The sequence below is a fragment of the Lottia gigantea genome (assembly GCF_000327385.1).
Source record: "Lottia gigantea unplaced genomic scaffold LOTGIsca_25, whole genome shotgun sequence".
Lineage (NCBI taxonomy): Eukaryota > Metazoa > Mollusca > Gastropoda > Lottiidae > Lottia > Lottia gigantea.
This window is the reverse complement of record NW_008708752.1, coordinates 1,174,678-1,190,755: the sequence shown is the minus strand read 5'-3', so window position 1 is coordinate 1,190,755 and position 16,078 is coordinate 1,174,678. Positions and strand designations below refer to the sequence as shown.

The window sequence follows — 16,078 nt, the reverse complement described above, 5'->3', positions numbered from 1 at the left end:
TTATATGCTTTTTAAACTCCGCTCAAAAGAAAAATTGCTGAATTGTTTGCGGTTCTCAGAATTCTTATTTTAAACGATGATTACAACATCCAATATAGGATTAAACTTAAAGCTGAAAATGTTTGATCAAATTAAAAAAGATTTCTAGATAGTACTAGTAGTTTAGTTTTCTTAATTTTCATTTCAGACCTTCTCTTTTATGGTGATATTAGTTGGTGTGTGCAATAAATTTTTGAAACCTCTGAAAACAACTTTATCCAAAAAATTGAAGAAAAAGAAAGGTCCAGCAATTGAATTGGTATGTTACTCCCTTTGTTCAGGCATGATTTAAAATCTGCAATAAAAAAAAGAAATAGGTTTTCAGGAATCTGTCTTCGACCTGGAGCCTGGCCAAACCCTTATCAGTAGCCTGGATTACCTGTACCCTTTAATAGTTGGGTGGGCTGGAATAATGAGGAAAGATAGCTTTTTAATTTCTCGCTGATCGAGATTAGAATTCACAACCACCATTGTTTTAACACAATGATGAAGTCATAGAATTCAAAGAGCTTTAAGGATTTTAGCAGCAGTAACATAATATTTATCAGATTATAGTTATATATAGTTATTTATAGCATTTGATGTTTTTTCAGCCTCCAACATTTGAGAATTACAATGAACTATTAAAATGTTTAGAGAAAGGAGTAGCATGTTTACATTTAGCTTGTAAACAAATCAACCCCGGATTTCTCGAGTTAGACTTATCTAAGCTCAGTTTAGCTGAACCACTTACACAACATGAGGTAGGTGTTTGTAGATAATTTGGCAAAAACTGACATTACTGTTTACAAGGATCCAATGAAAGCAGTCTTCCAGTGTATTAAAATGGCTGAAGATCTGTGAACTTCCTTGTATTGTAAAGAGGTTCTCAAACCCATTTCACTCTGTCAGTGATGATGCAGGTCAGAGGAGCTGATAAACAAAATCATTTGAGTACCACCACACCTAAAGGCTGTGCATGTTTACAATTCCTTAACAGTTGGAAATCAAAAAAGAGTTGTCCCATATCATGGTATTGCTCATTTTCATTATCCAAATTGGACAAGAAATATAGGATACAAAACTCAAAACCATTTCTTTCAGATGCTGGATTTTTTAAATTGCCAAGTATGAATTCTACTAATTCTAAATCGTTGCATTCACAAACTTCTGTGTTACAAGAATAGTGGCTATTGCTATTTTAATATCCTGACATGGTAAACATTGTAATTACTATACTTGATTCTTGATTCCTCAGTCCTCTCGTGTAATTATATTTGAGAATTTCTGATTTCTGTTGTATATTTAGGATGATGTGACCTATGAAAAAGAAATGTGGAAGAAAGTAGAGAAAAGTTATGAAGAATCAGCAAGAGAAATCTCAGAACTACTGCATAATAAATTACTCTATATTCATACTTTAAAATTATGAAAATGGACACTGTAGGCTCTTAACCATTCATTTAACGGCAAATTGAGACGCGAAAAAAGATGTTTTTCAAGATTTTACTTAGATGTATGCCAGGGCTGTTGATTTAAGAAGTTCCCAACAAGACATTTGATTTAAACCTGTCAAGAATCAGGATCAAGAACACATGAAAATGCAATGAATATAGCACATTTGCATTGAAAGTGTCCTAAAAATCTAAATTGCAGTCAGTCATTGTGGAGGTTCAATCCGACATAACTGGCAAATTCAATGAATCAACAGCCCCATTGTATGCCATTTGCCATCCATGATCGTTATTGAACTATTGTTCTATGTTATTACAATATCCCACCATGAAATGTTCTATTCAATGATTGAATGTGTTAAGAATTTTCTCAGACAACTATCTACTGAACACGATTTAAAGAAGATTGTTGACAGATCATGGCTGACATTTGAAAACAGTTGAAACAAAAATATTTGGATCAGCATTTTATTAGATTGATTGAATACTGTAATGTTTGCTTAGAAATATATTGAGAAGGTAAAATCTATTCTTTTGTAGGTTATTTTGTTACTCAATCAAATCAAATCAATTTTTTTCGTAAAAATAACATCCTAATTTCTGTTCAGATTGTACAACTTCATCTTATTTGGTTATACTGCGTGATTTGCACTTACATTAGACAAGACAATTTACTGTTAGAATTAAAATGAATTTGCACAAATGAAATGAAAATAGTTGTCCCATCTTCACAATGTCAAGCTATTACAAACTTTGAACTTATACTTTGACCGCAATAGCCACTATTCTTGCCAGGGAATATAAACTTCCTTGATACTAGAAAAAGGTGGCTTATGCAGTCAAGGTATACGTTTGTAATAGCTTGATATTGTGAAGATGTAGTTGTCCATGATACATAATTTGAAAGAATGGTTTGAAGTTGTGTTCTGGTTTGAGTTTGTGATATTTTTATACTTGTATGTATGTATGTGTGTGTGTGTTTTTGTATAATATTTATTGTATAAATTATAAATAATTCAAGTGTGTGAAACCTCCATAACATTTTATACATCCACTGGCAGTTGTTTCTGATTACATCACAGATCTCAAGTTCAATTGTTGATTGTCCTCACCAACACCAGTGAGATTATTAATCACCTGCAACCCTTTTCAAGATGAAAATCATACTTTAATTTCATCCATAATTAAATTAATTTGTGAAGATGAATGAGAAAATTTGTTGTGTTATGGACTGAGAATTTCCCAAAGGTTGGTATTTTTATCTACCCAAATACAATCTAAAAAGTTAATATTAATATAATTGGTGGAATCTGATTCTGTGAACATTGTAGACAGACAGTAGAAGATTGTCCTTCCACAAAATTTAAAGGGATAGGTCCTTCATCATTTTCACCAATTGTACTGTAGTCAAAGAAACGAAAATTTCTCATCTTAGCTAATCACTAATGTGTTTGCTGCTTACTGTCGAAATTTGATCCTTCAAATCCACGTATGTCCAGAATGATATAAATCAACAGTTAAATAGACGACTTGCCTTTTCTTGAGACACTGTGATAGGTAAGACATATTGTCGAGATACGAAGTCAAATTCTTCTTTTGAGGTAATTTTGAAGAAATAATGATTTTCATACATTTCTAGTACTTCTGAAGACTAATTACATACATTAAATACTCAAATCAACACTCCAAATTGGTGAAACTATCCCTTTAAGTTCTGCTTGACTATTATTTATAATCTAATTATGTATTTTATAAATAAGATTGTAATATATTGTATATGACATTTGTGATGTGCTGCCAGTTTTCTAGAAAAATAAATCAAATTGTGCTACATTATATTTGTTTCATGTCAATTATTTGTGAATGTATGTCAGTGATGTTGTAAAAGTTATCAACCCATAAGGTGGTCATAATTAGTCAGGGTTATAATCCCAAGTCTAGGTATTAAGAGGGGAAAGCACTGGCACAGGCATCAGAATTTTTCTTACCTTGAGCAGGATTCGAACCCACAACACCTAATATTGCCGAGCAGATTCACTACCACAAAAAGACAGTGTTCTAACCGAGCCTTAGAGTGAAGTATTGACACAGTTTGAAAGTTGTTAACCCCTTCAAGGAGATATTCATTACAGCCTGGCTAAGATTTTTGTCATTCTGTTTCAGTCGTTTTCTGGCCAAGTCCATGTATGACAAACAACTTAAAGTTTATATGTGGAAAGCAGCCTGATTATCAAAACATGATCTATGCAATAGATATATCAAAGCCTGTAATTTGACCATGCCACTTACAAAAGTAATCTATTCCTTATACAAATAATAATATCTTGCTTTAGACAAGTTAGAACAGACAAACTAGTATAAAGATGACTGTATTTTTTTAATACTGTGCTATACTCACACATGGCACAAAGCCTATATTAACAAATATAATATATGAAACAAAGTAATAATTAAGCACTATCAAAATCATGGATGCTAATAAAAGATCACTACCAAAATATTCCAAATCTTTTATATTTCTGATCTTAATGTGCCCAGAATACAGATAACTACTGACTAAATATTTAACAAATGCAAAGCCAAATTTCTTATTTCTTTTGCAAGATATACAATAACCAGTTATGACCAAAATTATTCAGTTCACATAGTTCTAAGTGGAATGTCTATCTCAATTTTACACAAGTAGCATAATTTCCTATTTTTTTGACAATTTCACCAATTTCAGTGAAATTCCAATTTTTTTGGAAAAGGTCCAATGTGGACTGTCATTTGTCATCTAAACATCTAAAATTCATAATGCTTGCTAAATTTCATTCCACACAAAACAAAACAGTAAATAAATCAAAGTATAGATTAAATGTTTGAAACATGACAACATAATTCTTATGTCCACAGTCATGTTTTTATGCTGTTTCTACAGTCAACCATAACAGAAACTGGTGTTCAGTAAGGATTGTGATAAAAATCTACACAACCAAGCAGCAATAATATACAAACATGTTCCACTGAAGCATTTATATTAAAAAAGCAGTTTAGTTACTAAAGTAACCATACAAAGCGTTCAGTACTGAAAAAAGTATGAAGTGTTCAGTACTACAAAAAGTGTTCAGTACTACAAAAAGCGTTCAGTACTTCAAAAAGCATAAAGTGTTCAGTACTACAAAAAGTGTTCAGTAATTACAAAAAGATTTCAAAACTACACAAAGCGTTCAGTACTACAAAAAGCGTTCAGTAACTACACAAAGTGTTCACTACCATATCTAATCACAACTATGTCTTGACTCTTGACCATTCTAATTATCTGAAATGTACAAATTTTATATGTATTAAATCTTGGTACATGCAGTAACAAAATCTTCAGTCCAAATTCAAAATCCTGTTACTTATTGTATATACATATAATCATCTAAATATTAGCTTATCAACTTAATTTGCTTCTATATTGTTTATTGTAGTACAGTTCTCAATGACCTCAAAGTTATAACAGTCAGCCCTTTTTAAAAACCGGGAGCACCCTTCTGAGCAGTAATAGCTCTGAAGTTGTATGAAAAAGGCATGATAAACAAGAAATGATATCTATTCATCATGATTCTAGCAGATCAAGACCAAGTTTCAGATACAAAACCCTCATCAGTATTGTTTGTTTTAGAAATTGATTTTGGTGTAGAGCAAAGCAAGCAAATTAACAAAGATAGCTTGTCAGGCAAGGTAATATATGCCAACTGGCGGCTTTGATTTTAAACAAATATATTTGGCAGTAAGCTTACAGTAACAATTACTAGTATGAAATATTCAACCTTCAGTCATACACTTCTTTTGAATTTTTTGGGGCGATACTGTATAATATTACCAAGTTTCATCAAAATCTGTCAAGAATTGGGCCTTCTAGAGTGTTTACGAGCTAAAAATTGAAAACGTTTTCAAGAACAAGGGCAATAACTCATACTAATTATTTTTCGACTTTTTTGATTTTTTTATAGGGTTCATCCTTAGCTGATAACAAACACTCATACCAAGTTACATCAAAATAAGTCAAGAATTGTGCATTCTAAAGTGTTCTAAAGCAATTGTGGACCGACGGACTGACGGACCAACGGACATGGGTGACATGGGTGAAATGCTCCACATTTTATGTGGGTGTATAAAAAGAATATCCTAGAGAATCTCAACTCATATTGACTAGAACTCATAACATACTGCCAACACTATATATATATTTCAATATCAGATAAAATGATGAAATTTACACATTGAAACCTACCAGAGTATATTTATTTGCATGGTGGCCATCTTTGGGAGTGGAACACTAATGAGAGACAGTTTCCAAACATCAAGATTTGTGAAATAAACAGAGGAATACCACCATATCTTCTCTTCTCAGGGTCTGAAAAATAACAGAATTTTATTTCCTTCTCTTGGTTACACTATTCTGAACTAAAGAATGCACTGTGTTTAATTAACATAAAGTTAAAATTTGCTTAACATACACTACAACCATACATATTTACAATCTCAAACAGTCTCAAAAAGTCTTGTACTCATAAATGCCAGGATTAGCTGGTAGACAGGATCATCAAATCTAACTAAAATATGGATGCCTCTTTTTCACTCATGCAGCATAAAGTTTTACAATAATGTTAAAGGGACAGGTGAACCATTTTGGGGGGTTGATTTGAGTGTTAAATATCTGTAAATAGTCTTCAAATGTACTATATATGTATTTTCTATATATCACAGTATCTTAAAATGAGTTCTTATTTTAATATTTAAATGTAGATAATTCTGGACACACAAAAGAGTTTCAAATTTTGACAGTGAGCTGTGAACTCTATTACTGATTAGCTTAGCTAACAAATTCCTGTTTCTGAGACTGAGGTTTGATTGGTAAAAAAAAATGGTGCACTTAAAGTGAAGAAAGTGAAAATTTATTCAAAAACCCAAATCCAAAATAAGATTTACATCAGAATTTCTTGACAACAGTCATATCACATCAGGAAGATAATCACAAAAATCTAAATCTATAAGCTTACCTCCAGAGTAATAGCCCAAGGCATAGGCTATTCTTCCAAGTAAACACACAGCTCCTAAACCAGCTGTGACTTTCTGAAGAAGAAAATGAAGGTATTGTGGACCTTTTGCAGTATAAGTAAGTTGTGGAATTTCTAACTTCCATTGGCACAAAATTTTCTGGTTTATTCTCAGAAACTTATTCAAGAGAACGTCAATTTTAGGATTTCTCATATTTTTCTAGGTTAATTTTCTCATTACATACTAACTAACAAGCTATTACTACACATCATAATTTCATCATTTTCTTTTCTGAATTGAAGGTTTAATACTTACAGGGTATTGTAATCCTCCAACAAACAATAACATTAGAAACTGTGGATATCCCTCAAGTCTGAATTCAAATGAAAAAATCTCAAACTTGCCAGATAATTACATAATAAAAGAAATAACAATTTGCTTAATAATATCATTCAGGCAATAAAAAAAAATCCATTTAATTGAATGGAATTTTTAAAATATTACTTTTCAGCATGAAATTTGGCAAAAGATGTTCATTTCTATGAAGTGTAGAATGAGGGCAATTTAGTCAAGATTGTGTATCCCATTTCAATATTCAACTGTATTGAAAATGCATGTTTTTCTATAATCTTTAATGGACTGTATCAGCAAAGGGAAAAAACTCACGTATTTTGGTGTGCTCTCTGAATACAGTTGAACTCTTTGTTGTCTGGACTGTATACAACTGGATACTACAAAAAAAAAAATCAATTTTAAAAATGAATATGTATAAACTACAATACATTCAATCTTTTATTAAGCAAGCACTAAGGCAGTGGTTGCCAACCTATTTCAGCCTTCACATCCCTGGAGCAATCATTTAGATCTTTCACACCCCCAAAAATTTGTTTCATCCACATGTTCAGAATGTGATGATGTGAGGTGCTATCTCAATTCAAAATAAATTCTTATCCTACACCAGTTGGCCACACCCCTGACATCCTAGTCCCACATCCCAACAGGACGAAAACACCCCAGGTTGGGAACCAGGGCACTAGGGGGAAGGCTTAAAATCAGCTGTCTGTCTAACTCTAATGAAGGTCAAGGTTATGTGGTGATATTTTAGACATTAACTTACCTGGTATGCTCAAAATTACCAAATTTTGAAATTTGCAAGGAGGAATTTTCACTGGTCGTTGAATGAAGGGTTACAATAAATGGGTGGCCATTTTCGCTGTTTGTACAATTTAGGGATATATGTCTTACCTCAATTCCAAACTTCTTCCTTGCCTTCATCACATTCATTGCCATCCATGTATTGATCACATAGCTACCACAGCCAACTAATACCACATAGCCATAACCACGTGGTAAAGTTAAAACATCACTAGCTAATATCATAGTCATTTTGAATGCACAGCAGTTAGTCTGAAAAAAGAAAATACACATACACAGTTAAACACTGTCTTGATATTCAAATAAATTGATACATTGTTTTGAAGCCATTATCACAAATCCCTTTCTCTTTTCTAACTTTTCAGGTATCAAGCATTGAGCTTAATTACCTCCCTTGAGGCTGCCTTCATCACTCAGTAGGCTAAGCGCCCTGCATTTGGTGTAAGGTACAGCTATCCAAAGTTTCTTCATTTTCATGCAATGCCAATACATGTTTTGTTTTTAAACCACTGCCTAAATTTGTTGCAAGATAAGCTGACAGGAATATTTGTCTGTTTTCTGCAGGGTTAGATAGATTCACTTTAACTTTTTCAGAGTTAAAGATGTGATTGCCTAATGTTGTAAATATCTTTTATAGAACAATTTCAGTGATCCTGTGGCTGTAGCCAACTTTTAATACTGTATTATTGAGATCACGAGTCAAACAAGATCTAAACAAAGTCAGGAAGAGGAAGATTTAAGATTGACCACAAAAAGCAAGATGACATCATTGATAATATACGAGCTTGATTTTCTGTACTAGTCTACTGATATGTCTACAAGAATCATATGTCTACAATTCACTGCTTTAGGTTCGTCAGGTTTGATTTTATTCGAAAAAACAATGTAACATTCACATTCACCTTTCTCTCTGAAGCCAGCTGATGAAAATGAGGAAGTGAAGGTCAAGGGCAAAGTACTACATTGCCATCTGTAGTTTATTCAGACCACAATTAAATTCATGTTCGCTTAATGGATTCAGAGCAGTACAGCATAATCTTTTCTGTCTGTTTCACTTCAGTTCTCTTCAAACTAACTTGCATATATTCTAGAATCTAAGCCTATAGCAAAGCATATTATGTGATATTGATAATGTGACTGGGACATTAGGGTCTAATACATTTTCTCATGAATTTATAATATTTTATAAAAAAAAAAATGTTCAGATTAAAAATTAAGATATAACTGCAAAATCTCTTTTAAAAAGATTACATTTATTAACGGCTAAGATTGACAAATATACATAAAATGGGGACAAATATATTAAACAAATACTCTGGATGTTTTTTATGTTATGAGAACAAAGATATAGCCCATAGAAAATACAAATACTGCCAGGTAATTCTCGTGCAAGATCTACCCTTTCCTAAAGATAAGTCTGATTTTCGAAAGATCAGTCGAATTTGACAAGAATCAGACTGGACATTTAAGTATGAACTTCCAAAAATCAGTCTGAACTTCTGGTCTTCGAATAAGACTGATTTTCCAAAGATCAGTCTGATTTTCCAAAGATCAGTCTGATTTTCCGAAGATCAGTCTAATTTTCCAAAGATCACTCTGATTTTCCAAATATCAGTCTGGTAGTGATTTCTTGGAATCCAATGATCAATGGTCTAACAATTAAAGATCAGTCTGGTTTTTCAAAGATCAGTCTGGAAGTGATTTCTTGGAATCCAATGATAAATGGTCTAACAAAGATCAGTCTGGTTTTCCAAAGGTCAGTCTGATATGTCTATTCCTCGGAAATTCGGTCTGGTCTCGCAGTCTGGTCTATGTTTATGATCACAATATAACACAAAAATCTCAAATCTGTCAATCAAATATACAAAAATACGTAATATAAATCAGTTCTAAATTACAAGCTATAAGTCTTATAATTTATAATAGTTATATATTATAGTTTATAAAATAAACAGAAACAAATCTTTTAACTTAGCATCTGAAAAAGAAAAATATTTTGATAAATAAATAAACAAATTATGGATATAGTAATAAAAAAAATTATGGTACTTGATGAATTGTGCCTACAGCGTAATGCTAGTATTTATAAGGTTAAAGTTTGATATCCTATCCTATAGCAACAAAGCCAGGCTGTGTATTCTCGAAACGATCTTTGCGCTAGGAAGTCCTGGGGTCTTAACTGTCTCCCAATGATCATTCTGTTCTCCAAAAGATCAGCCTGTTTTCCCAAAGACCAGTCTGTTCTCCCAAAGATCAGTCTGTTCTCCAAAAGATCAGCCTGTTCTCCCAAAGACCAGTCTGTTTTCCCAAAGCTATTCTGTTCTAATATTTTAAATAATTTTACACCAACCTGTTAATTCTGTATTTATGAACCATTCGGTGTCCTAATTGAGCACAATTACCCAACATTAAGAGCTGTGAAATAAACATAGGTATTCCGCCAATTCTTCTCTTACCTGGTTCTAAATACCAAATATGAAAAAAACATTAACTGAGTTGGTGAAAATGGACGTATTGAACTGGCAGAAAGGTAATTTTTATACGTTGAAAATTTTTTTATTTAAATATATATATTTATTGGCATTGTTTGTTCACCTTCCCCCTGTCTTCCATACTAGAACCTAAAGCTGAAACATTCCACAATGAACAGATGACTAACTCAAAGTCAGTAGAGTTAGATAAGACCGAAACCACGACCAAAAATTGTCCGCTGGAATCACAGAGCAAAGCAAACTACTGATCGAGCTTCAGTTATGGTTGTAGATTAAATTAACACATACCTCCAGTATAATACCCAAAAGCATAGGCAATTCTACCAAGTAGATAAACTACACCTAGTCCAGCTACCCGTTTCTAGAAAACAGAATTTAGAAAACGATACAAATCATAGTTTTATAGGGTACCTAGCTAGAGTATGTGAAATATCTAAATTTAAGGGATATTGTTGTGACGTTTAAATATCTGCTTTATCAAATGATACAGCCCAATTACGACCATCCGTAACACTTTTCAAAATTCAATTCCGACGATCTAGCCGTATATTTCAAACAGTTATTGAGATTTTGATATATTATCGGTAACATCTATATAACATGGAAAATTGTTGACAAATACTTACAGGATTGTTTAAACCACCCACAAATAACATGAACAAAAACTGAGGGTATCCTTCTAATCTGAAATTTAAATCGACAGTTTTGTTGCTAGCGAGTGGTGTTTCTATAAATCATTAAATGGAGCACGGTCTCAGAACTTTCAAAGGGGGCCAATAGCACAGACGAGTCGGGAGCCCGTGGACTCAAGTGGGTTGGTCCCCTTTTGTTAATTTTTATTTCCTGGGAAGGGCCCCCAATAGAGGAGGAGGTCGGTGAACTTGGTTTAACCAGTCCCTATGATATTTGAGCAAAGCCATAGAAACGCCACTGCCTTGCGAAGGTGCAGAAATGAAATGAAATGAATGGAGTTTTACGTCCTACTTTTCTGTACCATGTGGGCTAATGAAGACGGGCAACGCCATGCAGGATGCGATGAGGGAAATTTTGCCAGGACAGCGGCATTAGCCTGCTCTTTTTCGATTTCCAACTGTCGAGGTGCGAAAGTGCAGAGCAGAAGGATTAAAGCATGAGATTTCCAAGCAAACATTATGACCTTTCACATCTTATGAAAGCTAATTTGGTCCTGAATTGCATATTTATGAATGCAGGCTTACTTACGTGTTTTGATGAGCTCTTTGAATACAGTTGAATGTATCATTGTCGTCACTGTATAGTTTGGGGTACTGAAAATAATAAAAATCATGGTGAAATAATTTCAGCGTTAATCATTTCTCGATAATCTTGCTAAAAAATCAAATATGCCATGGAAGTTAGAACTGGTGACGTGGTTAAGACACTTTTTATTGTTGGTTATGCCGAAGCGTGTTGGAGTATTGTACTCTATGACGTCACGGTATGATTTATCATTCGTGCAAGTAGTTAGATGAGGATAACCTGGAGGCTCCAACTTTAAAATGTTGATACTGACGATATAACAAAGACGATATATTAGGGCATTTACCTCAACACCATACTTCTTTCTAGCAGCACCAACTTTAAAGGCCATCCACATGTTAACAGCTACACTGCCACATCCTACTAATATTACATATCCATATTCGTTAGGTAAAAACTCAATTATTCTTTCCACTGAAGACATTTTGGTAGATTGTCAACTTTACATACAATTAGTTCTACAGTTAATTAAAATCTGAAAAAAACACTCAAATTTATCTATTTACACCAATTTTCAAATAGGATTTTTGACGTCTGGTATAGCAAAGTTCTAAATATGTGGCTTATTTTACAAATTAATTAATTGATTATTTGATAAATATTACAATTTTATGGTCTTACATATTAAAAGTATTACTTACTCTGTTCCAAGAATTTATCTTAAATCTGATGAAAATTCAAAATAATTATTTCAAATAGTCCTATATAATGAACCATTTCAAAAAAATCGAAATTGCAGGTTGGATTACGCGTGCTTACCATTAACGTGAAAGATAATGATTTGTTTAGTGCTCTGACTGATCATTTTAGCTTAGCTTACCTTGTACAATGTCTAATGCATGCGCCTATCTCAAATAAACATGAATCAACAGTTTTTGAGGTGACAATGAACCGTGAGATAAAGGTCAAATAATTTTATCTCCAAGGGTATAATATTCACTGCGTTCATTCATTCATAACAAGAAAGGCCCATATAGACCTTGGCCTATTTAATAACAAGATCCGCTAGGGGAAGGTGGGCTATAGCCTATGACTGGTTGTGTGCTTTACAATCAAATATTTCACTGGTAGGCGATATGAAATTGGATAATATGTAAATTTGTCACAATATTTTCGAGTCATTGGGAGTCTTCGCAAGGTAAATTGGCCACAGTACCAATGTAAATTTGACTCAGTAGTCTTACGCGGTTTAAAGGTAAATTGGCCTCAGTCTTAATATCAATTTGAGGCGAACTACTATGTGCAATTTTTGCCATTGGTTTGAGTTTTGGAATCATTATGTCATTTGCCTTAAACAATTTTTGATCATTGGATAAATCTTAATGGTCATGAAGAAAGTTTGTTAACTTTTAATAACTCATTAATTGGCCGTTACCACGTGGTAAAGTTAAAACATCACTAGCTAATATAATAGTCATTTTGAATGCACAACAGTTAGTCTGAAAAAGGAAGAACAATATGAGAATATTCACTGCTAAGTATTGTCTTGATATTCAATGAATGGATACATTGTTTTCGAACCATTATCATAACTCCCTTTTATAACTTTTCAGGTATCAAGCATTGAGCTTAATTACCTCCCTTGAGTCTGCTTTCATCACTCAGTATGCGCCCTGCATGTGGTGTAAGGTACAGCTATCCAAAATTTTTTTCATATTCATGCAATGCCAATACATGTATTTTTTTTTAAACCAGCCTAAATTTGTTGAAAGATAAGCTGACAGGAATATTTGTCTGTTTTCTGTAGGATTAGATAGTAAGATGGTAGATTCATTTTAACTTTTTCAGAGTTAAAGATGTGATTGCCTAATGTTGTAAATATCTTTCATAGGACAATTTCAATGATTTTGTGTGCTTTACTGGTACAGTATATGATGTATGATGTAGTCAACTTTAAATGTGCTGTCATGTGGGATATAATATTCCCATTCAATTTTATCAGGGTGAAATTTCAAAATATTTTATGATAAAAGTTGGATCAATCTTGTAGATCAGAGCACAGATTTAGATTTGAAGCCTAGGCTATTAGGTTTCATGTCCAAATTTCATAGGCATTACTGCACTTCAATTTTCTACCCTATATTTCCTCATGACCTCATTTTAATTTAACCAAGGCAGTGAAGGGGTGCGACTTTATCTGATTGTTAGATTAATACACTGACAGAAAATATCTTCATAACCATTAAAGATGGGTTTCCTTATTTTTTTAATGTCAAATGAAGCAACCTATTTGATTAATTGGTGTTTCTAATTGGTGAATTATCATGTATTTTTAATCATAACGTTTCAACACAATATACAAGTGACGTCATCACATTACATCTGATGACGACACGTGTATATTGTGTTGAAACGTTATGTGCCCAACCTTATTAAAGAAATGTGTTATATTCCATAATATTGTCTTGTGTTTTGTTATATGTGCTCCTCGCTTGTATATGTCGTTCAAATCTTATATCAATGATAAATGGTCTAACAAAGATCAGTCTGGTTTTCCAAAGGTCAGTCTGATCTTCCAGGGATATGTCTACACCTCCAATATACGGTCTGGTCTCGCAGTCTGATCTATGTTTATGATCACAATATAACACAAAAATCTAAAATCTGTATATAAAAATATTTAATATAAATCAGTTCTAAATTACAAGCTATAAGTCTTTTAAAATAAACAGAAACAAATCTTTTAACTTAGCATCTGAAAAAGAAAAATATTTTGATAAATAAATAAACAAATTATGGATATAGTAATAAAAAAAATTATGGTACTTGATGAATTGTGCCTACAGCGTAATGCTAGTATTTATAAGGTTAAAGTTTGGTATCCTATCCTATAGCAAAAGATCTCTCTGTTGTCTCAATCTGTTCTCCTAAACATCAGTCTGTTCTCCTAAATATCAGTCTGTTCTCCAAAAGATCAATCCGATCTCCAAAAGCTATTCTGTTCTAATTCTCAGACTGTAAAAGCAAAATAATTTTACACCAACCTGTTAATTCTGTACCATTCTGTATCCTAATTGAGCACAATTACCCAACATTAGGATGAATGAAATAAGCATTGGTAGGGCGCCTAATTTTCTTTTTTCTGGGTCTAAATACCAAATATGAAAAACATTAAGTGAAATAAAAGACATGTTTTACATTTCAATAAATATATTTCTTTGAATTGTTTGTTCACCATCCCCCTGTCTTCCATACTCAAACCTAAAGCTAAAACATCCCATATTGAAGAGATGACAAACTCAGAGTCAGTAGACTAAGATAAGAACGAAATCACGACCAAAAATTGTCCACTGGAATCACAGAGCAAAACAGACTACTAAACTACTGATCGAGCTGCAGATATGGTTGTAGATTAAATGAATTCACTTACCTCCAGTATGGTATCCAAGAGCATAGGCAATTCTACCAAGTAGATAAATTACACCTAGTCCAGCTACCCATATCTGGAAAACAGAATTTAGAAAACGATACAAATCATAGTTTTATAGGGTACCTAGCTAGAGTATTTGAAATATCTAAATTTAAGGGATATTGTTGTGACGTTTAAATATCTGCTTTCTCAAATGATACAGCTCAATTAAGGCCATCCGTAACACTTTTCAAAATTCAAATCCGACGTTCTAACCGTATATTTCAAACAGTTATTGAGATTTTGATATATTATCGGTAACATCTATATAACATGGAAGATTGTTGACAAATACTTACAGGATTGTTTAAACCACCCACAAATAACAAGAACAAAAACTGAGGGTATCCTTCTAATCTGAAATTTAAATCGACAGTTTTGTAGTTTGTGATAGTAGCATTTCTATAAATCATTAGATGGAGCACGGCCACAGATCTTTCAAAGGGGGACCAATAACACAGACATTGGCTCAACGAGATGTGCGGGGGCCAGAGGATTTAAGTTAGTTGGGTCCCCTCCTCCGTGGGCTAGTGGACTTGGTTCAGCTAGTCCCTATTGTAGAAGAGGCAGTTTAGCCACCGCAATAAGAACTCAATGGTATGACATTTGAGAGGGGGGAGGTGCAGTAGGATCCAAGCAAACATGACCGTTTAGCCCTTCCATTTATTTTGAAAGCCTAATGAGTGTTTACTTACGTGTTTTGATGAGCTCTTTGAATACAGTTGAATGTATCATTGTTATCACTGTAAAGTTTGGGGTACTGAAATATCAAAATGATATAAATTAATAAATCACAGTCTACAAATAAGGTTAAGATAATAATTTCTCGATAGCACTTGATAAAGTGGCAATATGCCATGGAAATTAGAACTGTTGACGTGGTTAAGACACTTTATATTGTTGGAGATGCCGGAGCGTGTTGGAGTATTGTAGACTCCACTTCTTGCTTCTCGTAATTTAACCCCATATTGTACTCTGTGACGTCACGGTATGATTTATCAGTCATGCTAGTGATCATGATACCCTGAAGGCTACAACTTTAAAATGTTGATACTGACGATATAACAAAGACGATATATTAGGGCATTTACCTCAACACCATACTTCTTTCTAGCAGCACCAACTTTAAAGGCCATCCACATGTTAACAGCTACACTGAGACATCCTACTAATATTACATATCCATATTCGTTAGGTAAAAACTCAATTATTCTTTCCACTGAAGACATTTTGGTAGATTGTCA

The 16,078-nt window shown here is 33.1% G+C and overlaps 2 protein-coding genes across 2 annotated transcripts; both read right to left on the bottom strand.

Moving 5' to 3' along the window:
* Positions 1 to 6,452: 6,452 nt before the first annotated feature.
* Positions 6,453 to 11,849, bottom strand: LOTGIDRAFT_116903 (hypothetical protein; the record flags this gene model as incomplete). Its single annotated transcript, XM_009055637.1, has 4 exons — positions 6,453 to 6,575; positions 6,816 to 6,873; positions 11,369 to 11,433; positions 11,712 to 11,849. 4 exons carry the CDS (start codon positions 11,847 to 11,849, stop codon positions 6,453 to 6,455), a joined length of 384 nt encoding a protein of 127 aa, XP_009053885.1.
* A 2,179-nt stretch (positions 11,850 to 14,028) lies between these two features.
* Positions 14,029 to 16,078, bottom strand: LOTGIDRAFT_232059 (hypothetical protein). Its single transcript, XM_009055636.1, has 6 exons — positions 15,926 to 16,078; positions 15,530 to 15,594; positions 15,134 to 15,191; positions 14,796 to 14,868; positions 14,410 to 14,513; positions 14,029 to 14,120 (listed from the first exon to the last, which is right to left on the bottom strand). Exons 1-5 carry the CDS (start codon positions 16,061 to 16,063, stop codon positions 14,413 to 14,415), a joined length of 435 nt encoding a protein of 144 aa, XP_009053884.1. The 5' UTR covers positions 16,064 to 16,078; the 3' UTR covers positions 14,029 to 14,120; positions 14,410 to 14,412.

Coding starts and splice junctions, on each gene's coding strand:
- LOTGIDRAFT_232059 (XM_009055636.1), bottom strand. CDS start 16,063: ATGTCTTCAGTGGAAAGAATAATTGAGTTTTTACCTAACGAATATGGA. Junction 15,595..15,925: donor GAAAGAAGTATGGTGTTGAG/GTAAATGCCCTA, acceptor TTGATATTTCAG/TACCCCAAACTTTACAGTGA. Junction 15,192..15,529: donor CAAAGAGCTCATCAAAACAC/GTAAGTAAACAC, acceptor TTTAAATTTCAG/ATTAGAAGGATACCCTCAGT.